At 38.6% G+C, this 23,634-nt stretch overlaps 3 protein-coding genes and 1 long non-coding RNA gene across 14 annotated transcripts in view; 3 read left to right on the plus strand and 1 right to left on the minus strand.

Annotated features, from left to right (window-relative positions):
* The window catches only part of LOC113577882 (uncharacterized), a 19,863-nt gene extending 16,601 nt beyond the window's left edge, over positions 1-3,262 (plus strand). For all 6 annotated transcript variants that reach the window (XR_014122497.1, XR_004776745.2, XR_014122498.1 and 3 more), the window contains one exon: positions 2,636-3,262. This is a non-coding gene — a long non-coding RNA (uncharacterized LOC113577882). The remainder of the gene's footprint in view (positions 1-2,635) is intronic.
* A 2,269-nt stretch (positions 3,263-5,531) lies between these two features.
* drd4b (dopamine receptor D4b) lies at positions 5,532-9,731 on the plus strand. The gene is made up of 3 exons (XM_027012235.3): positions 5,532-6,287; positions 6,594-7,165; positions 9,240-9,731. Exons 1-3 carry the CDS (start codon positions 6,202-6,204, stop codon positions 9,440-9,442), a joined length of 861 nt encoding a protein of 286 aa, XP_026868036.3. The 5' UTR covers positions 5,532-6,201; the 3' UTR covers positions 9,443-9,731.
* Positions 9,732-10,442: 711 nt separating this feature from the next.
* Positions 10,443-16,218, minus strand: sirt3 (sirtuin 3). 5 transcript variants are annotated; one of them, XM_027011572.3, is made up of 9 exons: positions 15,882-16,217; positions 15,649-15,748; positions 15,398-15,568; positions 15,067-15,299; positions 14,852-14,952; positions 14,670-14,709; positions 14,548-14,594; positions 14,025-14,237; positions 10,443-13,733 (listed from the first exon to the last, which is right to left on the minus strand). In XM_027011572.3, the coding sequence occupies exons 1-9, from the start codon at positions 16,033-16,035 to the stop codon at positions 13,710-13,712; spliced, it is 1,083 nt and encodes a 360-aa protein (XP_026867373.3). In that variant the 5' UTR covers positions 16,036-16,217; the 3' UTR covers positions 10,443-13,709. The 5 variants fall into 5 exon arrangements, with proteins under 5 accessions (XP_026867373.3, XP_081566003.1, XP_081566002.1 ...); XM_081709877.1 differs by having other exon boundaries at positions 14,548-14,709; positions 14,852-14,946; XM_081709876.1 differs by having other exon boundaries at positions 14,548-14,709; positions 15,882-16,216.
* A 402-nt stretch (positions 16,219-16,620) lies between these two features.
* LOC113578388 (26S proteasome non-ATPase regulatory subunit 13-like) lies at positions 16,621-22,923 on the plus strand. 2 transcript variants are annotated; one of them, XM_027011601.3, is made up of 13 exons: positions 16,622-16,851; positions 17,134-17,212; positions 17,295-17,329; positions 17,429-17,484; positions 17,828-17,871; positions 17,955-18,041; positions 18,966-19,137; positions 19,291-19,370; positions 19,925-20,050; positions 20,213-20,275; positions 20,810-20,890; positions 21,070-21,186; positions 21,292-22,923. In XM_027011601.3, the coding sequence occupies exons 1-13, from the start codon at positions 16,751-16,753 to the stop codon at positions 21,385-21,387; spliced, it is 1,137 nt and encodes a 378-aa protein (XP_026867402.2). In that variant the 5' UTR covers positions 16,622-16,750; the 3' UTR covers positions 21,388-22,923. The 2 variants fall into 2 exon arrangements, with proteins under 2 accessions (XP_081566004.1, XP_026867402.2); XM_081709878.1 differs by lacking the exon at positions 17,955-18,041 and having other exon boundaries at positions 16,621-16,851.
* The last annotated feature ends 711 nt before the right edge of the window (positions 22,924-23,634 follow it).

Below are 23,634 nucleotides of genomic sequence, written 5' to 3' on the forward strand. Positions count from 1 at the left end.
GCAAAACACACATAAGCTCTGTCTCAGATTAAGATAAGTACAAAAACAAGCAATACCCTACAATAAGTACTAGCATTTCAGTTACTCAACAGGGATGCAGGATACATGGTCATTTAAATATTCCACAAATAAATGGGTGTTCAGTCTGCATTTGAAGACTTCAAGGGACTCTGCTGTCTGGACAGCCAGAGGAAGTTCATTCCAACATCTGGGAGTCAGGACAGGGAATAGTCGCTATGCTTGTCTTCTATGAGACTTGAAGCATAGTGTTTCAAGCCGAGCTGTCCTTGAGATTTGAAGTACTTGAGGTATAGATCAGGCTTTGATCATTGACATCATGTATGGAAGGGATGGTCCATTTTTGGCTTTGTAGGTGAGCATCAAGGTTTTAAATCTGATGCGAGCAGCTACTGGAAGCCAGTAAAGGGAACGCAGCAGTGAAGTGACGTGTGAACTTCGGAAGATTGAAGACCAGTTGTGCTAATGCATTCTGGACAAGTTGTAGAAGTCTGATTGCTCTTAGAGGAAGACCAGCAAGTAGCAAGTTGCAGTGGTCTAGCTTTGAGATTACAAGAGACTACACACGTACATGCCAGTTTTCTGTGAGAGAAAGGGCTGAATCTTCCATATGTTACAAAGGAGAATTCTGCAACACCGGGTCAGATTTGAAACATGAGATGAGAACGACAACTGGTTGTCCAAAGTTATGCCCAGGCTGCGAGTAGCTTCAGATGGTGATACCAGGGAGTTCTCAAAGGAAACTGTGAGGTCATGATAAAGGCTTGGAGTTCATGTCATGTACAGAAGCTCAGTTTTACCGGGCTTGAGCTTCAAGTTGTGGGCAGTCATCCATGACGCAATGTCAGTCAAGCATGTTGAGATGCATCTGGAAACCTGTGTATCGGAGGGTGGGATAGAACTAATTAATCGGGTGTCATCAGAAAAGCAGTGGTAGGAGAAGCCATGAGAAGATATTACATCACCAAGAGAGCGAGTTGGAAGTGGGTCCTCCATGTTACCTGATAGAAACATCCCTCCAGATAGGACTGAAACCATTTCCATGCATAGCCAGTCACACCAAGGCTGGAGAGAAGAGAAAGAAGAATGTTGTGGTTTACTGTGTCAACAGCAGTCGAACAGTCCAGAAGAATCAAGACGGATAACAGTTTGGCAGTTTTGGCAGCATGGAGATTCTTCATACCTGCTATGAGTGCTGTGTCTGTTAAATGTACTGGTTTGTAGCCAGACTGTTTGAGATCGATGATCTGGTTCTGGGTGAGGAGAAGAGATCATTGATTGTAAACTGCTTGTTCAAGAACTGATCTTATATTGCTTGACACTCTTAAGATTTTGGAATATTTTAGATTGTAAATGCAAGTATTCCGGTGTGAACAAATATTTACAGGCACATTTTCAGGAGCATATCTGTAACGTGTGCCCGAGTGCCGAAGGGCGAGGGGCAGAACGCACAGACTTCATCGACGTGTACAAACATTTATTGATACATAAAGACAATGGCACTCGCATTAAACAAAAACGATGAACACGAATACATTTAACAATGACAACGTTAACATTAACCTCAACATGCTACATCAACAATGACCAACAACACTGCACACAATGACCAAGGTTTAAATACACAAAGACAAAATGAGGTGCAGGTGTGTGCAGGCGTGGCCACAAACAAAGATCCTCCCACTGCACGTGGCGAGCCAAACCACGTGGCGAGCCAAACCACATGACTCGCGAGAGGCGAGCATTCCATGACAATATCCAAGTCTGTGAAAATGTCCTCACTCAGTTGTTGGTTACTTTGTTGGATTTGCACCTGTGCAGGTACTGATTTAAATTACATCATTTATTCTACAGCAATGATCACCAGATCAATCATTCCCTGGTTCTGAGGACACCGTAGCAAAAGCAAATGTAGGCAGTGTATTGTCACACCTTCCTGTGCTCACAGAAGCCACATCTGTACTCCAATCTTGGACAAAATCTGAAAACACGAGCTAAAGCCATTCAAGTCACACTTTCTTTTGAATCATTGCATTCTGTTTGAGGGTGGCTGAAACTCTGAGATACCAAGGATTTAATAATGGCTTAACCGCGTTCGCCCTGTAAGACTCTTAGTGTTGAAGTTGCCAGCAGCCTTTATCTGCATTTATCTGCCATAAATCCATTAGAGAAGCTTATTCAAAGAAGCTTTCACTTCTAAATGTTAGCAGCACTACTGCTGACCCAGAGTCACCACTATTATACCAATAGAACAACAATAGAAGTAGTTTGCTACAGTTGTTCATTTGAGATAAAGAAAGACACTATGGTAGCGCACTGTTTGAAACTTTACTTAAGAGAAAAGTCAAAAGATCTTTTATTTTTCATATTTTATTGAGTGGAAGCAACACTCACGGTTTTGGACAGTTTTGCAGCGGATTCAGAAAATCACAAGGTCCCCAACATCTATTACTGTGGTACGACCTAAATGCAACACATACCACTGCTAGCACTGCACTCACTTGTGACACCTATATATAACTGGAAAAAACACACAAAATTATGCAGCTACTCATTATCAAGGTCCTACAACAGAAAGATATTTCGCTATTTATGGCAACTTTATTTATTTTCCTAGATATGTTTGTCGGACCATCTAGAAGTTGTCACGGTTGGTCGGCCAGCTAGCAGGATGGACACGCCCACTCCTGCTAGGGATCACACCCCTTACCTGCCCCGCCCACAATGTCCTGAGTATTGATTATGTTCACCTGTTGCTTAATTGCTTTCTACCCTTACATAAACCCACAGATCCCAGGAGACAGGGCTGCACATTAGTGGACCTTCGACACCACAGAAGCCCTATTTTTGAAGTGTACACTGTATTTGTATAGTTCTCTAATTCACATGTATTGTCTATATTTTCCTGCTCTGAAGAAACACTTTGACGCACCAAACGTATACAGTCCAGCAAAACTAAACTTGCCTCATCTTGTCAGTAGGTGGCTGAATATAAAAATACTCTTCCACCAAAGTTGATACCTTTCACACTGAATTGATCATTAAGCCAACAAATTATAGAGAATTTACCGGCTGTTGTTATTTTTGCAGACTGATGATATACTGCCGTGGACATTTTTGTAGACTGGTGATACGGCCAGTGAAATCATGTTTAATATTTTGTATTGAGTTCCTAATTTAAAGGGGATAAGGCTGCAAAGGTGAAGTTGTATTTAAAAGGTCAAAGAATAAAGGCTTCCTATCACTCCTGTATGTTTCATCTGTGTCCTTTTAATTCAGCTTCTGCAGAAGGGTTTATGTGTGTTACCAAAAGGGACATATTTGTACAGACGCACTCTTAGTTAAACTCCAAAAATACGCTCAAAATGGATTCTGACAATGGAGACCAGCACTGACAATGAGACAAAATCCCAGCCGGAGCATCTAACTGAACCTCTTATCACAGAAGCTGTAACTTGAGTTATTATGTATGGTCATTATTCTGCACCAGCTGACACAGAAAATGCTGCATTGAACTTTAATCCACTGATCCCCACGGAGGAAGTTCAACATGCTGAAAAAGTAGACCTACCCTACTGATGCTCTCCATTCTATAACAGTGCTCTTTTCTGTCCTTTAATATGAACCACACATGCACCTATGTGACAGTGGCACTGAAGTTCCGGTTGATTAAACTGGGATCAGCCAAGTATGCTGATCCAGTCGACAGATGCAGACGCAGCAATCACTTCCCCCCGACTCCCAGAGGCAGTGAAACCTGTGATGGCAGTTTCAGAAATGGCAAAATGAAATAGATCAGGAGTAAGAGTTTTAAACATCCTGTCTGAACAGGAGAGAGCTGTGGTGCTGTGGTTCGATTTCAGAAGGTATGTCTCAATCTCCTTGTGCTACTTTTGGAGCAAAGAGGAAAGAGGACCAAGCACATGTCTGACTGCATGTGATAAAATTAAAATGGATTAATCACCATCATAATCATCATCATCATCATCGTCATCATCATCATCTCTCAAGGAGTAGAGTAAAAGGAGGACCTGATCATTACATCTCCTTCTTTTAGATGTAAAATGGAATTCACAATGTTCTGGCAGACAGTGTCATTAGCGGCTGTTGGTCTTGAACACTTATCTCCCTCAGACCCTGGGCAAGTCTTTTTGAGAGAATATTCTGCTGGTTTCTGAATCACACTGTTGAGAACTCCCAGAGCAAGTGATGTTTATCTGATGAGAGCCAGAGCAATAGCCACGTATTGAGCCATCTGAGAGTACAACTCAAGTAGCATTCCAAATTGTTTAGTAACTGTACAAAGTAATACAAGATTGATGCATACAAGATTGCATACCATTCAAGAGTACTTCATTTTCAAAAAAGTTTGTTAGATTCATAATTACATCATCATCATAATAATAATAATTACATTTTAAAAGATTTTGTTCCAGTTTTGAAACAAGCTTATTTTCTGTTTATTTTAAGTGGACCCACTCACCAGATGATAAAAATGCTAAAAATGCGAAGCCATGTGCAAACAAATATCTGGGGCAAATCAGAAGCCAAGTTCTCTATACACCAAAATGTATTTCCATTTTATTCCATGGAAATCATTCATCACACCTGATTCACTACAAACCCAAGAACCCAACAACAAATCACATTCCACAGTACCCATAATCTACACAGACAGGATATGAAAGGAGAAAGGAGAAAGTTCTGGATGTAGAAGTCTTAATTTTTTACATAACTGTAGCTGCCAGACTGCCAGGTGAAAACATACAGATGTAAGACCACCAACGTCATCATCACTGTCATCATCCCACGATGACAATGTTCACTAAATGATGCCTCCCCCGCTGCGCACTGCTGAACAGCCTCCAGTAGGCGACCTGAGAGCACCCTAAAGACTAAAGGGAATGGATTTCTACAGTAACACCGTGAGGACATGATTCTGTGGGTACACTGAAGGCTGTTTTTGTCAGCGTCAGGGAAAAAATCAATAGTCCAGAGATACAGTTTGAAAAGGAACGTTGATGGTGAGTTTTCTAGATTCCCGGACTTGAAGATTTGGGAATTAGGAACCGGAGGTCGGGGCTGGGACGCATGAAAAGCAGACCGAGAGGGACAACTTTTCCAAAAATGGATCAGAGTTGTTTTTACAAATAGGGAGTTTATAAACTTTTTTTTATTATCAAGAAGCCAATCCGGGAAGACCGAGGTTGTGGAGAAAGTTATCTACGAGGGAGACTTCGTGTAACAATGTTCGGAAATATTACCGATTTCAACAGCACTGTCCCGCTGGTTATCAGTGATTACAATTTTCCTGCTCTCATATTTGGGATATTACTGATTATAGTTATCATCTGTGGAAATGTACTCGTATGCCTTAGTGTTCATATAGAAAAAGCTTTGAAGACAACAACAAACTACTTCATTGTTAGTCTGGCTGTGGCGGATCTTCTGTTGGCAATATTAGTTTTACCTCTTTTTGTGTACGCAGAGGTAAGTAATCAAAGCTTGAGGTTTTGAGAAAATCGTGTGTATAAAAACGTTCACCTTAACATTGTATATGTATTTGTAATATGAGGAATATGCGGCAACTGTCAGTAATCCAAGTTTTATTAGGCTATTTGTAATCAACATCTCTTTCGTGTTACTGCATAACATGAAAAAATATAGCCTATATGAATTAGGAGTAACATGAAAAAACGCGATTTGGAGAAACATTTTATATTAATTACCCAAATCTTCAAGTACATGAGACTAATAATGATAAAGGAGCGTGATGGGAAACTCAGTCACTAGTGGACTTTTACACCTTACAATCTGTCATCCTGAATGAGGCGACTTGTCCGATCGTGTTAGTCTGAAGTTCCCACCACGGGTTGATTCTGCACAGCTTGTCTAGACTGATGACGGTTCCAGGTACGCTCAGTGAGACACGCGGTGGACAGTCTCCGGCTTACATTCAACACGTACCATTACTTATTCCACTGATGATGGCGAGTTTGTACAGGAAAATGAAGCAAATATATTAAAGGACACGAATGACACCGTTTGCGTTTGTAGTAGGCTATATATTATTTATTTGAAACGCCACCATAAGAATAATGTTTGAATAAGTATGGGTGCACGAGAATGAGTGATGTCCGACTGCGCTCTGTCTAGTTTCAGGGTGGCGTTTGGTCTTTAAACATGTTTCTCTGTGACGGGTTGATGGCTATGGATGTGATGCTTTGTACAGCGTCTATTTTCAACCTATGTGCAATCAGCGTCGACAGGTTCGCATTTTCAAAATATTCATATCTGTTTCTAAGAAGTATAGAAGTGTATTGTATTGGTGATCTGCCATATATCCGTATGAATATAAGTTTAATAAGCATTCAGATGCATGTATGTACATATGTGAAGTATATAGAATATGGTGTAATTTGCTTGCTCATTAGCTGTCATCTACTGCCCTGCAGAGTGTAGTTTAAACACTCTAGCTTTAATATCTCGATGCTACTGAAGACCTTGATGCAGCGTGGTAGATATAAACTCTGCAGGGAGTAGCTGTAGTAATTGTTCGTGGTACTCTGTGACAGGTTCATTGCAGTGACCGTCCCGCTTCATTACAGCCGAAAGCGTATTGACCACCGGCAGCTTTTCCTGCTGTCTGCCACCTGGCTCCTGGCCCTAGCAGTGGCCTTGCCAGTCATCTTTGGCATAAACAACGTCCCTCAGCGCGACCCGGCGGCATGCCAGCTGGAGGTCGACTCCTACGTGGTGTACTCGTCTGTCTGCTCCTTCTTCATCCCCTGCCCCATCATGCTGCTTCTCTACTGCGGCACGTTCCGAGGCCTGCGTCGGTGGGAGGAGGTACGCAGGGCCAAGCTGAGGAGCAGTATCCTGCCTTGCCGCCAGCTCCAGTACGCTGCCGCTCTGCAGGCCCCCGGGTCTCTCCTGCCCTGCGTCATGGAGCAGGACCTGGCCCAGACCACCTCAGATCAGCTGGACGGTGACATGCAGCCCAGCTGCCCGTTGCCGCCAAAGTACAGCAACAGCCCAATTAGAACACTGACCTATGCAGAGATTCAGAGCGCAGGCCAAAAGAGGAAGAGGGCTAAAATCAACAGCAGAGAGAGGAAAGCCATGGGGCTCCTGCCTGTTATTGTGGGTGAGTGTTAAATTCAAGATTAAAGGAGCTGGACTCAATTTTGAAGTTCTTGCTAACTTCCTCTAGACTTAGACTCTAGACTTAGATTCGAGGTGTAGACTCTAGACTTAGATTCGAGGTGTAGACTCTAGACTTAGATTCGAGGTGTAGACTCTAGACTTAGACTCTAGACTTAGACTCTAGACTTAGATTCGAGGTGTAGACTCTAGACTTAGATTTGAGGTGTAGACTCTAGACTTAGATTCGAGGTGTAGACTCTAGACTTAGATTCGAGGTGTAGACTCTAGACTTAGACTCTAGACTTAGACTCTAGACTTAGATTCGAGGTGTAGACTCTAGACTTAGATTCGAGGTGTAGACTCTAGACTTAGATTCGAGGTGTAGACTCTAGACTTAGATTTGAGGTGTAGACTCTAGACTTAGATTCGAGGTGTAGACTCTAGACTTAGATTCGAGGTGTAGACTCTAGACTTAGACTCTAGACTTAGACTCTAGACTTAGATTCGAGGTGTAGACTCTAGACTTAGACTCTAGACTTAGATTCGAGGTGTAGACTCTAGACTTAGACTCTAGACTTAGATTCGAGGTGTAGACTCTAGACTTAGACTCTAGACTTAGACTCTAGACTTAGATTCGAGGTGTAGACTCTAGACTTAGCCACCAAAGGAGACCATCCGTTCCCTTAAATCCTATACCCTGCTTACAAGCCTTTTTTCAAAGCCCTCCAAAGACATGCACACCTAGTGCTTAGTTCACCCTTTTATGTGCTGTCTGCCTGTAATAAAAACCGAAAGACAGGTGGGCCTGCCTCCCTATACAGAAGTTTCTTGAATGGTTAATACAATACATTCTGAAAAAAAATAAAATATTGATGGCTGTAAGGGTGCAAAAACAGTTTAGACTAAATGTTCCTAAAATAAACCACTTGTATCAGCATATATTTTAATAAAATTAAGAATAATGCATTCCACTCTAATACTGCAGTATATTCCTGACATAAAAATAATGGTGTTTCACTATAGTGCTGTATTAAACCAAATACTCCTAAAGTTTTACAAAGGCGGTATAAGCTAAAGATTATTACACCCTTTAATGTCTAGGATTTATCTTGGAAATAAGATTTGAGTCATTTTTTAAATGTCAGCCAGATAGATTAAATTTTTTATGACTATAATTTTGAGTAGTCCCTTTCAATGTATGTTTTTTTTTTTCACTAAAAAGAAAAACACAAATTAGTGTCTTTCTTAAAATCTTTGAAGTGCTCAATATCCCTTATTGCAGTATAACATAGAGTTGTGTATTTCATGTGTTATTGCTGAAAAGTCACAGTGTTTTTGTTAAAGGTTCACGCAGTCTGGTTAGAATTTTCAGCAATAATAGTGCTTAGGTTAAGAAGAACAACCAGTCACTTTGGAATTGTAATAACACGTAAACAGTATCATTTGTGTATCTGTTGTTGGAAATTTCTAACAAAAAAAAGTCTAAAATTTACATTCATAAACACATTCAGACATTGAGATTATACAATCAGCTCACAGTTTTCATGACATTTGTATAGACACAGGTTAATAAGGTTCATTTCTGTTATAAGGTTAATTGTTAATTAAGTGACGTGTTAAGTCATGTTGGGTGTGTTATGTTTAGGAAACAATAAAAGGTAGTGTAGCAGTCCTCCAGGAACAGGACTGGGTAACACTACCAGAGGTGTATAATGCAGACTTAATAACTGTGACGCCATCAGCATTACTGAATTATCCAAAGTATTCTGTGCAAACTGCCCACTGAGCTGTAATTCTTGTTCATTCACAGCCTTCTTATCTTTTGTAAGAAATGGAGGGCATGTTTTAATCTTAGCATATTGCCTTTTAGGAATAATTCAGATTCTCTCCTTTTTACTCCCATATTCTCAGTTATCTTAAAAGAGATATTTGAAATGCCTATAAGATATTTTGACAGTTCAGCGAAATTTGTGAACCCTATACACTCTAAGACCAGAACTGGTCTTAACAGTACTATCTGCTGGTAGAGGGCAGCGGTATTTGCGGTGAAGTATGTTCTTTTCCTATGACTACAGGTGCTTTCCTGCTCTGCTGGACCCCATTCTTTGTAGTTCACAGCACACGGGCTGTGTGTCAGACCTGCGCCATCTCGCCCCATCTCATGAGCACTGTGACGTGGCTGGGCTATGTGAACAGTGCACTCAACCCTGTCATCTACACAGTCTTCAACGCAGATTTCCGGAAGGTCTTCCACAAGTTCCTGCACAGCTGCTGCTAACAGCCACTGAGCCAAACAGACAAACAAGTGCTACAGAATAATCATATAGGATATACTTAAATACAGTGTATAACACACATTTGTAAGTGAATATATTATATATAGCAAGGTTGTTTTACTTATGGCATTTGTATTTTACGATTTTACTATTTTTTATATTATATATTTTGCAACAGCAAAATATATGTTTGGCAAAAATGTGCTTACTGGTGAATATTGTCCACATTTTATATTGAAACCATTGAAAGTAAAGGTTATGTACCTGTGTGCAGCTATTCTTATAATGAAATTAAAATTTTTTAAAGGCATTTTCCTTTACGGCATTTAGCTGATGCTTTTATCCAAAGCGACTTTTCACAAACACATCACATATGAGACAGTACATTTGAGAATGTACCGTTTTTTGAGCCATATTGAGCCATTTCTTAGTTCTAAATTCTAATCTGCTGTCTTGTTCCAAAATTTTATGTGATACTTTCTATCCCAGTTAAAGGAGCAATGTCATTTTTACCACCAAAAAGTATCAAACAATATTTATGAATGTGATTTTTTTTCTAGAAAGTGCAGATCAAATGCGATGAAGAATCAAATTGCTTTGTAGTCCTCAAATAAACCAGTTTATGCTCCATGGAGCTTGTCCCCCACATGGAGGTGGCCGTGTTCAAAAAGACATTTAGTATACAGTCGCTGAAGAATCCAGGCCACTAGGTGTCAGTATAATGACATAATCGAACATAATCCATAATCTGAAGAAGAATCGTTGGGAAAAAAAATGATTTATTTATCATTTATCGAAACATAACCTCAAAATTATGAACAAGCATTTTTAATCCCTTGTCCATCAGACCAGTATCCTGAATTTGTTGCACATTCTGACTTTGCAGTCAAACTCCAAAACTAATTGTTAACATTCGGTTAAAGTTTAGTTTGTTACACATGCACGTAACAAGGTGGAGATATTTTTCTTAAACTACAAAGGAGACCAGAAACACTTGTGAGATAGAGTTTATCTATAGCCTTTTTGAAACTTCAAGAGCCTAAACTGAGAAGTGGGAAGACTAAAGGCAAACATATAGATATTAAGAAAGTCCTGATCAGTTAAACATTGATTTGACTTTAATCATACAGGCAATGAAAATGTTAAAAATACATAAATAAATAAATAAATAAATAAATAAATAAATAAAATTTTAACTTGAAATTGCCAGTGTTGCAGTTCTGGAAAGGGCTGAAGATACATTATGAATGGACCAAAATATTACAAAATGTCTAATTAACTACTCTCTAAGCCTGAAGGATTTTACTAGCCTGAGATTCCCTGAAGAATAGATATGATAGAACACCATATTCTAATCTGTGCACACTGTATGTCAGTATGCAGAAGGCTCACATTTTATTTTTATAGCTAATATGTCTGTATAATCAGGTTTATCCCTGCCAGTCTCTTGAAAATTCAGGACAAAACATGACCATATCAATTTCCTGCATTTCCCTACATTTCAGAATTTCAGTTTCTTTAACATTTCTGCCAAAAGTATTAAAACTTGTGTTTTAAACCATTTAGTTATACTGTATTTTATCATCTGCTGCACTGAGTACATTATTTTAACTGCATTATTACTATGACATAACCTGAAAAATTCAAAGCTTGGGTGATTAAAATAATTAGTAAAATTATTTTAGTAAAATAATGGGCAGAATAAAAAGAAATATGTCCTGCTCAGATAAATAAGTCCTGCTCGAACTGTAAGCCACTCTGGAAAGAGTATCTGCTAAATGCCATAACTATAAATATTAATGTAAAAAGGCAGATAACCAAGCAAGAATGTATATAAATATTTATACTCATCTCCACTGATATTACAAACACCTTGTCTATACACAATGTTTGCGTAATTAGGACAACTATCTTATAGATGTATTTTTTAGTTCTAAAACTACAGACCAATGTTTACCTGCTGTCATTAACAAGGGTTGTCTATCACAAAGAACCATTGCCCGTTGGGTCTTTGCTGGCTGGCAGACTATTCTTAACACAACAGTAACATGGTAGTGATAGAAGTATATCTGTAACGTTGCCGCTGGCCCGAGTGCCAATGGGTGTGGAGCAGGACGCACAGACTCCCTCGATAAAGTGAAACATTTAACAAAAAACACAAACGACAATGGTGGCACTCACATACAACATTAATGACAGACATGACTTATATGTTTAACTAAACACAGGCTACAGTAACATTTAACAATGACTGCACACACGTTTTATGTACATCAGCAAACAAACTATGAGCAACAGGATGCACACACTAGCAGAGGTTTACCTAATACATTCATGCCTCTACCAAAGTGGGTTGTGGATTATATATATATATATATATATAAATTTGGGCATTAGATGTTTCTTTGCATCTAAAACCACTATTTAAACACCAAGACAAAGACAGTTTCAGCACTAAAACACATGAAAAAAGAATTAAGCCTTTAGTATTAAGTCTTTCGATTGGACAGAGCCTTTACCTCAACATGGTTGAAGCTGAGTGGTATGAAAAAAACAAGAAGCAGCCAAAATCCAGCAAAGAAACTTGAAAGAATTCATGAAATCATCAGTACTTTTGTACAATAAACACACATACCTACAAATATGTATAATTCACCATGAACCCATCCTCACTTTTGTATAATACTGTATATAAATACATATATAGAGAGAGGTAGCATAAAGTGTGGTGTAGTACTTTTCCATAAAAACAGGATGCTTCGGACAGAGGTCCTTCATATGCCATGCAAGCAAAGGACTTCATTCATTCACAATACCATGTGTATACGAGTTTGTATGAGAGACACAGTCTGAGTTGAACTAAGGTGAGAAGAAAGCAGTTATCATGCTGTTATCATTCATTAAGAATGAATACTTGGAAGAATTCTGTCACTTCATGGTAGTCTTGCAAACATCTGCAAACACAGTCTTCATTCCCCAATACCTTGTTTGTCATTCATATACCCAATTCAGGTACTACTAAAGGGTTAAGACGATATCAGCACAAAATAATCAGGAATTTGGGTCATGAAGTGTTGATGAATTTTTGTAACAGGTTGTCACAACATTCTAGGCTTCCTCCAGAAGCCAAGGTACTGTCAAGACCAAAATCTACTGAAACTGGAGATAGAAGTGACATAATGGAAGTGAACTAGACGGTGAATTAAACAAACTTTCCTTACTCACCTTTGTGTATATCTCAGAAGAATTACAAGGCAATATATTTCTTTGCAGGACAATTTAACCAGCAAGAAACTATTTTCCTCACACCTGTTGAAGGCGACTGGCCACAGTACTCCTGACATCCTGCTGCCATTGAGACAGTGGTGACCATGGGGCTGTGTCTTCCTGCACTGGTAGATGCTCTTCTCTGCCTGATTAAGTACATTTGAGCAGAAGGATTACAAAATTGGTTCAGGTGGTTTAGGTTTGTCACCTGGAGATGGACATTCATTTACACATAAGAAATTGATGGAAAAAAAATCTGTGCTGAGATACCTTGAACACCAATAAAGTGCATGCAACACATAATAGCATATTACTGTAAAGGAGTAAAATTTTAATTCCTTAATGAGAGTTTATTGACATTGATTAGCTCCACCTAGAAGTGGAGCTTTATTATGGACATAATGCTTGTTATGATCTTCCATGGAACACTGGAAGGTTTGATTTTATCCCTCTTCTGACTGCAATCAAAGTATAGTATTTAATGAATAAGTTATTGAAATTATCAAGAAACTACATGATAATGTTCAATGCCTTTACCTTTAAAATAGCAATGAAAATCATCTGTAAAGAATATCACATTTAATAATTCATTGTTTATGACTCAGTTGTAAATTACTATTATTTAAAATTGAAGAAGGATGTGCTATCAGACACATTCAAAACATCAGAGAGCTTTCAAAGTGCTGACATGAAAAGCCTATATCATAAAACACCAACCACAAAACCACTAAAGACAAAGTATCAGAGGCTAAAATTAAACTCATCCAATGGACTAATTAGGGAATTAAGGATTCCCCAATAAGCTTGAGGCTGTGAAGCAACCACTGCAGTAAGAGTCTCAGAGCACTGCAGCCCTCACAGTGTAGCCTCACTCCCAGTTCCTCTGTGCCCACTCACAAGCCAGTGGGCCATGCCAGGGCACTGTGGCTCGAGCTATGACATCACACGGCTGTGTGGTAAGAGGAAGAGTCCTGCAGTGAAGCTTGCCTCAAATCTCACTGCTCATGCATCACTTTTCCTGGAAGCCTACAGAAGGGGATGGGGGGAAAAAGGTTTTTGCAGAAAGTTGGAACACCACGCAGTTAAATTCCACAAACGTTTTTATCCAGTCACGGTGCTTTCTTTTGTTTTATTTTAATTGACACAATCTTAACAAATGCAAGGATGTGCTCTAAGAATACGATCATTTTGAAACAAACCTAAAGCCAAGCAATTCAAAGTGATTAAATGTTGGTATTCTGTTTATCTCATATTTAATGTAAGTACACAAGTTCATAACACTTGGATATATAACAAACATATGTGATTATAACTAACCTTCTGAGTTTCAGCAGCCATAAGTGCCTCCAGCTCAGACATCCAACCCAGGGCCTCTGCCAGCTTCCTTACCCCACTCACCACATCTCCTAGCTCAGCCACGTCATTGTGCCGTGGAGACCCACAGGCAAAAGGCCCAACCGGATCACGATTTATCAGGAGGCGAGGAACAGAACCACGCACAGTTCCAGCCAAGCTGGCAAAGGGCTCTACCTGCAGAGGCCCAGTCAGAAAATTACAGCCAGTAAGATGCAGCTCAACTGTGACACTTGTTGGCAAAACTGATTAACAACCGTTCCTGTCTGTCCCTAAAATGATCCTTTACTGATAATTACTGATAATTACTGATAATTCTCTTGCATGGAAAAAGAAATTAATTCTTCATACATTGGCCTAAATATATAGCTTTAGCCCAGGGCCTAGACAAGAGACAAGGAAATTGCACCTCACTTTTAAACAGAACTGCACAAATTTGCAAATAATGTGAAGTCTACTTACCTAATGCAATATAGGGTTCTCTCACCTCTAAAGATGTTCCCATTACAATTAGTAGGTCTGTCATTGGGAAGTCTGTGAGATACAGAAAAAAGTGCTGAGGCAGTTCTTCACCAAAGAATACGATGTCAGGCTTAATGACTCCCTTACAGTGAGGGCAATTAGGCACTGTTCCATCCATTATGTCATTCTGGGAAAGACAAAATCAATTAAGCACTAAACAGTTTCTCTCTATAAATATGTAAAAAGCAAATAAAAGAACGTCATTTGGCATGAACTCAGCCTGAATCACACGATCGTTCGTTTCTGGGGTGTAGACAAAGGACACATACTCGCAGCTCTTCTCCTTTGTAGTCCCTGCGACAAACCATACAAGTGGCTGTGGCAAACGTCCCATGTGCCTCCACCAACATCTTAGGTGGAATACCTGCCACTTGAATATGTGTAGAAACACAAGAGCAATTGAAGAGTATAAATCAGTTCTATATGTGGCATGTATACTCTGTCTCATTTTGCCAGTTCACAGAGCAAGAGACCCAGTACTCACTCCGTTCCAGCCCATCTATGTTCTGAGTGTACATCCGGAGTAGCTGGCCCTTGTCATGAAGTAAGCGGATGAAGTAGTGTGTCAGGTTTGGCTGGTAATTACCAGGATACAACTCCTTTGCCAAGGCAAAGAAGGGTTTGGGGTTGTAGTGGAAATAGTTGATTTCAAAGATAGCCTCAGCGTAAGGCAGGTTGTACTGCTGGAGGTTGTCGTACAAACCACTTCCAGGTGACCTGTTTGAAAAAAGGAAGTTTGGGGTTTTCTACTCTGAAACCAACGTCAACAAATTCCTAGGATGTGGTGCTGGTAAAATTCCGATAGCATTTCCTACCTGAAATCTGGAATTCCACTCGGAGTACTGATTCCTGCTCCTGCCATCACAGTTATTCTTTTGTATTGTCGTTCTCTAATACTTTTCGCAATATCCTCTAACGTCTGCTGCGGGGCACTGCCACCTCCACCAAAAAGCCCGCTGTTTTCATAGCATTTATGTAAGGTTCTCCTATAAGAACAATATAAGAATCGTTTAGAGAACATGCATGAGATGGGGTACCATTTACTACACTACAAACGTATACTTACTGGCAGCAAAAAAAACATGGTGGTGAAGGTTCTCTCTGTTTCTGAGCATGTGCAAATTTTTGTGAGACCTGCTGACTGGCATAATATGTCCTTGATAGACCTGCAAGGTAGTTATAGATATATATTAAGAAAATACTAACTATGAAGCAAATTCAATTCTAATTGAGCGTCATTGAGTATTATACAATAAAGATTATGAGCCAAACCAAAGTGGTTTTTAGATTAACAGATACCTCGACGAAACGAAGTCGCTGGTTTCGGACACCCTAAGACGTGTGAGGTCCGTGTTACTCTGTACCGTTTTATGGAGCTACCTCCGACGTCTCCTCCGCTGGTTTTGACAATTCTAGTGAAATAGCGTCTAGGTAAAGTCAGCAAAGCGGTCATGTTATTTGTTTAATGAGACTGACGCTGACTGGCAGTCTACTTTCTGAAACACTTCTAGAACAGGAAAACTTATACAGAGTTCGTCTTACAAATAAATTCACCCAATTTCAGTACCCCATGTAAATACAAATACTATCGTACGATATCGTAGTCGTTCCAGTGACGTAGACTGACGCAACACCGTAATAGCCTGTAAGTATTAAAAATGATCTAAGCAGGAATGTAGAGATTGCAACAGTTTCTTCCCCAATAAGCAAAAGGCTACGTGTTTCATCATCTATAAAGTTAAAAGCATGCAATTTAAATGTATACTAAGAAATAACCGTGTTTCGCTGTTGTATGTGTGCTACTATTATGATGCTTTAGGTAGAAAGAACAAATCTCGTTGAATGAAATACCGTGTTTTTTGGTATACTATACAATATAAACGGAAGTGGCGATTGGTTTATACATTTTTTTATACATGTTATTTACTAAAAATCAAAAACAAATTAATAAAATGAGCCAGACAGTAATGTTAAAACCTACGGCTTTTCACGTCGAATCTGACGAGTGACTTTTATTTTCAAATTTAAGCTCCGCACCATGCCGGAAGTTGCTTGAGTGCTGCAGGATTCGTGTTACACGGACGGCGAGAAGTGTGTGTGTGCGGTGCCTAACGTTGCATGTCCTCTGCGCCAGCAGTACTGGCTAATTAATACAAGACGGATTCAAGATGAAAGACGTGCCAGGGTATCTCTGCTTTCAGCAAAGGAAAAGTTCCACCCCTGAAATGGCGGCAGAGTGGCATGCGCTTGAAGATTTGTACAACAAAAAGTAAGTTGCGTTATGTGCTGCCTGCCAGCTTATGTTACTTAACGTTAACCCTCTTTACACAAACGTGTCCTTCTTCATGGTTTAGCAGTTTGTATGGGTGGTTACTGGTCAACAGACTGTCCTCGTCCCGCCGTCTGAGGCTAATGGGATGCAGAGGTTTTTTTTGAGGGGGGATTGCATGTAACGTTGTGTTATGCATAGCTAAATACATTATGTTTAATTGAGGGGAAATGAGTTAAAATTCGGAGATCGTGTTGGCAGTATGGCATTTTTAATTCTCAGACTGTGGCATCAGTTGACTCTGAAGATGACGGAGTTTGTCAAGGACCCTTACTTTAAAAGTGGCGACAGCCTCATCCAGGTGAGTGGTAACCTGGTAGCTCCCGTGTGAGAGTCGTTTATGTTCACCATCATCTAATTCGCGGCCTTTTCTCTGTCTCCAGCTCTATGACAACTTTCTGAGTGATTTTGAGCACAGGTATACCAAATGTCTAATAGATTTAATATAGTGATTTTTAACAGTTTTTATTTGTCTGTTCAATTAATTGGTGGTGATAACCCCTGTTGGTGTTTCTAGGATCAATCCACTATCTCTGGTGGAAATTATTCTCTATGTTATCAGACAAATATCAGGTAAGTAACTATAATACACATGAGCCAACCATTTGTAAACCTTAAAGGGGACAAAGGGTGGTTATCGCAGTTGTTATTTTATTTTGTAGAGGTCCATATAATTTTTAAAGTGGAACCACAAATTACTGAGCAGCCGTAACAGGGCTCACAGGTTTTCTTGCTGCTTAAAAAACCCCGAAAACACCCCAGTCAGATTGTAGCATTCTATTCTAGTTTGAGATTGCTTTATTTTCCCAGAAAACTAAAATGAGATGGAGGCTAAATGAAATAGCGTCCACCAGAGTAATTGTAGCTATGCTATAACTGATCACCATGGCTCATTATAGACTTCATCTTCTGGCAGATCCGAATGATGCGATCACCTTTCTTGAGAAAACTAAAGAAAAGGTATGTGACAGACAAGATAAATTCTCACATGACTGTGGGATTTTCAGAGCGTTCCTGTTTCCTAAGTCCTATTGTGTAAACAGGTAAAGAGCAACGAGGAGGCTGTCATCTTGTGCAAAACATCTATAGGGAGTCTGAAATTAGAGATCAGTGACCTCGCTGCAACAAAGGTAAACTAACAAAGCTCAGAAACTCGTAGAATAATAAAATGAGTCCAGGTTGGTGAGTAAATCTGAATTTGGATGCATGCTTAAGGGTCCAACCATTAATGATGATTAATTTGTTCTAACTGCATTATCCCACATATATAGGACTTAATGTCAAAGCAGATGTTCAGATTTTATTAGGTCAATGACTGAAATATCTTATTGCTCTGTTGTTTTTATTCCACACTACTGCCTTTTTTTATGGGATTTTTTAACATATTGTTTTCTTGTCACCTTTATCTTTTCTGAGGCCTCGGTTGATTTTGCCAGCCTTGTGCCCTGATGACCAGAGGGGAATAGTAATCCTTTAACAGTATCTCATTATATTATATATTATTTTGGTAGGACACCTTAAAAACCATTTAAAAAAGCTTTTGGAATATTGAAAATGGCATTAAATGTTTCCAGTGAGGTCAATATGGGAATGTATATTTGTATTTTATCTGAGTAAATGTTGAATATATGAAAGGCAGTGTTTACCTTATTGTGACAACTCTTGCTGTCTTCTTTTTTGGATGTCTTAGTTTTTAAAATAGTACTAGTAGTGGTATTGGTTAACCTTTTGTCAAAATAATAATACTGATTATCAAAAGGGCACAGCAAGGGAAAACAAATACATGAAATTTTAGATTTTGGTCTTTTATTATTAAAAATTGTGCAATGATATTACACATCAATTTTTTTTTATCACCTATAGCATGTTAAGCATGGTTCTGTATGTATTTAATACATATCCTGTCATTGGGGAAATATTGCTCTGCATGTTTTGCATAGCCCTTTATTTACATTTCAGTTGGATGCATCCGGTGATGCTTTGCAGATAACATGATTTTGTAAATAAAATCCCTTTTCACAGTCGGTTATTGAATTAGATTTTGTGGTTTGCAGAAATTGATCGAGGAGGTTGAAGAGATGCTGAATAATCTGCCTGGTGTAACATCAGTTCATGGGCGCTTCTATGATTTGTCCAGCAAGTACTATCGGTTTGTTGGAGACCATGCGTTATACTACAAGGACGCCCTACGCTATCTTGGCTGTGTAGAAGTGAAAGATTTGTGTGGTATAATATGCAGTCTTTTTTTTTTTTTTTATATGTCTATATTTTGTTTGATGTTGATTTGTACATGAATATTTCAATTTCCCAGACTCTTGTCTTTTTGTGTTCTCCTTGCCCTCACAAAGTAAGGTGACTGATTTGTTTCTATGTTGTTAGAAACAGAGAAACAGGAGAGAGCCTTTACTCTGGGACTAGCAGGACTGCTAGGAGAGGGGGTTTACAATTTTGGAGAACTTGTAAGTCTCTTCTGCTTTCACAACACATCTGTTTTAGGCAGTATGTTTGGGGCAGTGGTAGCTCTGTGGTTAAGGTACTTGACTTGTAGTCAGATGGTTCCTGGTTCAAGCCCCGCAACTGCCAGGTTGCCACTGTTGGGCAACCCTCAATTGGTCAAGTTGTACTCAGTCATAATTGTAAGTCACTTTGGATAAGCGTCAGCTAAATGTAAATATTTGGAAGTTATCATACTGACTGGTATTGCAAATACTGTTATTTCAGAATGCCAATGCTCTTAGCAATAATGTGCTGTAAGCATCGTGACCAACCTCAACCATTTCCAAATGAATTTTTTGATGGTGTTGGTTCATTTATGGTATTCATAAAATTTAAATTATTGAACAATTTAGGTAAAAATTAAGGTCTTAATTGTGCCACATCAAGGGGTCATAAATGTAATTTTGATATATTGCTGGGCATATCGCAATATGCCATAATCCATATTGTGCAACCCTACTAAATGCCAAATCCTTTTGTTATATCAGTGTATAATGTAAGCATATTTCTTTATCAGCTGATGCACCCAGTTCTGGAGTCTTTGAGAAATACGGACAAGCAGTGGCTTATTGATACCCTCTATGCTTTTAATAGTGGCAATGTTGTCAAGTTCCAAGCCTTGAAGTCAGCCTGGGGCCAGCAGGTAAGGTTTCACATTCTCCAGAAGTTTGAAATGTTAAAAATGTACAGTGGTTATTTGGATCAACATTATAGGTGTACAGGCAAAGAGATCTTGTATTTTGTGGAGCTTGTCCAAATAGATTTTATCTCAAGTAACGGATGAGGACATATCTGTTCATTACAGCCAGATCTAGCAGCTCATGAGCCCAAACTGATGCAAAAGATCCAGCTGCTTTGTGTGATGGAGGCAAGTGTTTGTTCTTCAATTTCTTTTTTCTTTTTTTCGTAACATTCCCTGTTTTAAAGCCTAACACCAGCTAACTGCCTGCCTTTGTGCTGCTGTTTATTGCATAAAAACTGCTAGTAAAGGAATTCTAGAAAAAGCAGTGTTCAATCATTAAGCAAAATTAGTGGCAAATCATGGCATGGACTGGCAGAAATGTCTGAGAAGTGACTCACACTCCATTGCCTTTTATTCTTTATCCTGTCTCTTAAAAATTGTTCAAAAATACTTTGGTACTGTCAGAACTCAGGAAATGCTGACCTGTGCCCCAATAACTCTCCCAATAAAAATAAACGTTGACATCTTCCCATACTGTTAACAGCCATTGACAACAAATAAGAATGTTCTAGCTGGCCAGCTTCAACAACCATGTGCATTGTATAATCATGTTTCATGTTAGCTTCACAGTTAGCTGGTGCTAGAGTACCCTTTAATATGCTGGATATACTTCACAACTGAGTAAATCTATAACTTGCATAATTTCTTATTCTTCCTTAGATGACTTTTACACGACCTGCCAATAATAGACAGTTGACGTTCCAAGAAATAGCACAGAGTGCACATATCCCAGTGAATGAGGTGATCTGTGCTTTCATCTCAAATTCTGTCCATCAATTGATTTAGTATAATTTTACATACATATATGACCGTATGTAAACTGAGCATTGGCACTTAATCTAAATCACATTTAATCATCCTCTGTGTCCTCTCCCATAGTCCTACATATATTTTTAAGTTCACATTTTCCACATGTGCAGGTGGAACTGCTCGTGATGAAGGCGCTCTCTGTTGGCTTGATAAAGGGTAGCATCGATGAGGTGGACCAGACTGTTCACATGACATGGGTTCAGCCAAGAGTTCTGGATCTAATCCAGGTAGAACTTTTCATGACACTTACTAAGATTGCGGATCCGAATGCTTTCTCTGCTTTGCTAACATGTTTGAATGTGATGTGACTAAGCCGACTTTATTTCAATTAGATTAAAGGTATGAATGACCGTCTGGAATTGTGGTGCAAAGATGTGAAAAATATGGCAGTGTTGGTGGAGCAGCAAGCCCAGGACATCCTCACTTAGAGCAACTTGCCAGTCCTTCAGATCTTACATGTCTACCATTCCCTTTACTGTTTACCCAGTGTTTCATGATGTTTACAACTTACATTTTCAATGTGGAGTTACCTTTGTTTGTATTAATGACTGGTATCTGTTAATATAAGTTAATGTTTTGGGTTTTTTTGTTTTTTTTTCCACTGGTTTACTGTGCTGATTGATCTTTTGTGTTGTTTTGTTATTTTTTCCTAGAAGAAAATGACTTGAGATTCCTTTAATGTGTTTTGCCTTTTTTTTCATAAAACGGGTCCTCATATTTCACACAATATTTTGGGTTTAACCTGGATTAGAGAAGAAGCCATATTTATGATTTTTACTTTAAGTAAACAGCTACTTTGAAAACAGTTCTTTCACTACTTTCTAGTAGGGTTGACTGACTAAGATGACATGCATAATTTCACATATAAATATCTGAGAAGCATATATGCTGTATGTATTATAATGAACTGTTATGCCTATTTGAGGTCATTGGGTGAGTCAAAAGTGTACCTCCATGTACAGCTGTTGGGAAAATCTTGCATTTCTCAAGAGCTGTAAAGTGACATACTTCAAGGTCACACCATCTGCTCTATTATCATCTTTATTTTTCATTCACTGAGTTACAAAACTATGAAACAATGAAAACCGTTGGCATGGTGAATTAGGAATTTAACCTCAGCTGTGTATCCTACCAGTGTGGTGGTTAAAGTATGTTACAGGGCTGCAAAGTGAATTACTAAGTAAATCATATTTTTAAAATATTCATAATGTTACGTGCTGGGCTGCACATATAACAGCAGCTCTATTAGCTTAATATTTGTAAGCAGATTGTAATAATGAAACTACTACAGTTGAAACGTTTGCTGGATTCACATGTTTGCATGCAAATTTTAAATTGGTAACTTAACATATTAAACAATTTTAGCTGGTGAGCTTTAAGTTATTAAACCAACCTGCTTTAGTAGACGTAGGAGAGCAGAGAATTCTCTAAATGTGTAGAGATGCTTGCCAATCTAGGTGTGTATATTTTACTGTGTCTTCCTGGTGGTTGACATGTAATGTGTGAAAATTCTCAGCTACACAGATAAGATCTGACTAAAATGAAGAAAAGATGGTTTCCAAAGAGTAAACTTTTAGGTCTACTTTCACCTTCTACTATTAAAGCATTAGACCACACTAAAACCATGGCCCACCTAAACATTTCACCTCTAAGCTGTGAAAGTAGAAATCTTGTTGAGAAAAATATTTTTGTTTTCTGATTGTGGAACTAATGACAATACAGCTAATGTCACTCAGATAATTGCTGGAGAAATGTTTCTTCTGTGTTTGCTGTTTTGTTATTCAATGACCACATTTGTTTACATTACTCGCAGTGTACACAATACTTTCAACAACTCTCAAAGTTAGTTTTGTCAAGTTGGCACCTTAATTTAAAGCATTAAAGTTGTATCAACAAAGATAGTTATTCCAAAGAGGTGTACTCTGTACTATGATTAGAGGTAATAAATGTCTTAAGCAATGTCATGTTTATGGATTTCCTGGGAAAGACTAAAGAATGACATTTTGTCAGTTATGTCAGAGGTAGATGTCAGTCAATGTTTTGTTGGGGTTTTTTTTTTGGGGGGGGGGTGATCTTTAAAGCATTATAGCCTACCTGAATTGCTAAAACATCTCAGAATTTGCATTTTGTTTACCAGCAGACATAGAATATGTTTTTCTATATTTGTACATAGTATCTAAATGTACATTTTGGTTGATCTGTCTTTAATGTTTGCTATTGCAGGTTTCTAATTGTGGACATTGTGGGGTATTTTGTGAGTGTGTGTGCTTTGAGTGTCTGTGAAATCATCCTTAATTCAGTTTGACAGACATGTGATAATGTGATTAGTGAAGGTTGTAAATATACTTAATGGACAATTTCAATACATGGAATAAGCCAACAATAGCCAACATATTATCTTAAACAATAATATATCTACACAAAATAATTTATAGGGAAAAAAATGGGTGTTTTTATGAAGTATGAACCTTAATATTGTCACTTAATATATTGGCCTGCTTAAAACTAAATGTTAGAATCAAATTCACATGTTAATAGTGTAGATATATTAATTACCTTATTTTTTTTAGGGTTAGTGTAGTTGGCAAATTAATATGTTTTGGCAGAGCGGTCAAAATGAATAGTGCATATGCGTGTAAGCTATGTAGCTGCAGATGGTGTCTCAGACTCTTTCC

The sequence above is a fragment of the Electrophorus electricus genome, chromosome 3, assembly GCF_041902795.1.
Source record: "Electrophorus electricus isolate QZ-2024a chromosome 3, ASM4190279v1, whole genome shotgun sequence".
In the NCBI taxonomy this organism is placed as follows: domain Eukaryota; kingdom Metazoa; phylum Chordata; class Actinopteri; order Gymnotiformes; family Gymnotidae; genus Electrophorus; species Electrophorus electricus.

What these genes read in the sequence shown, in the direction of transcription:
- drd4b (XM_027012235.3), top strand. Translation starts at nt 6,202, where the DNA reads ATGTTTCTCTGTGACGGGTTGATGGCTATGGATGTGATGCTTTGTACA. An exon ending in TGTGCAATCAGCGTCGACAG is followed by an intron (nt 6,288 to 6,593) that starts GTTCGCATTTTC and finishes ACTCTGTGACAG; the next exon opens with GTTCATTGCAGTGACCGTCC. An exon ending in GCTCCTGCCTGTTATTGTGG is followed by an intron (nt 7,166 to 9,239) that starts GTGAGTGTTAAA and finishes CTATGACTACAG; the next exon opens with GTGCTTTCCTGCTCTGCTGG.
- sirt3 (XM_081709876.1), bottom strand. Translation starts at nt 16,035, where the DNA reads ATGACCGCTTTGCTGACTTTACCTAGACGCTATTTCACTAGAATTGTC. An exon ending in CATAGATGGGCTGGAACGGA is followed by an intron (nt 14,953 to 15,066) that starts GTGAGTACTGGG and finishes CACATATTCAAG; the next exon opens with TGGCAGGTATTCCACCTAAG. An exon ending in ACAAAGGAGAAGAGCTGCGA is followed by an intron (nt 14,710 to 14,851) that starts GTATGTGTCCTT and finishes TGTCTTTCCCAG; the next exon opens with AATGACATAATGGATGGAAC.
- LOC113578388 (XM_027011601.3), top strand. Translation starts at nt 16,751, where the DNA reads ATGAAAGACGTGCCAGGGTATCTCTGCTTTCAGCAAAGGAAAAGTTCC. An exon ending in GTGGCGACAGCCTCATCCAG is followed by an intron (nt 17,213 to 17,294) that starts GTGAGTGGTAAC and finishes CTCTGTCTCCAG; the next exon opens with CTCTATGACAACTTTCTGAG. An exon ending in TTTACAATTTTGGAGAACTT is followed by an intron (nt 19,371 to 19,924) that starts GTAAGTCTCTTC and finishes TTTCTTTATCAG; the next exon opens with CTGATGCACCCAGTTCTGGA.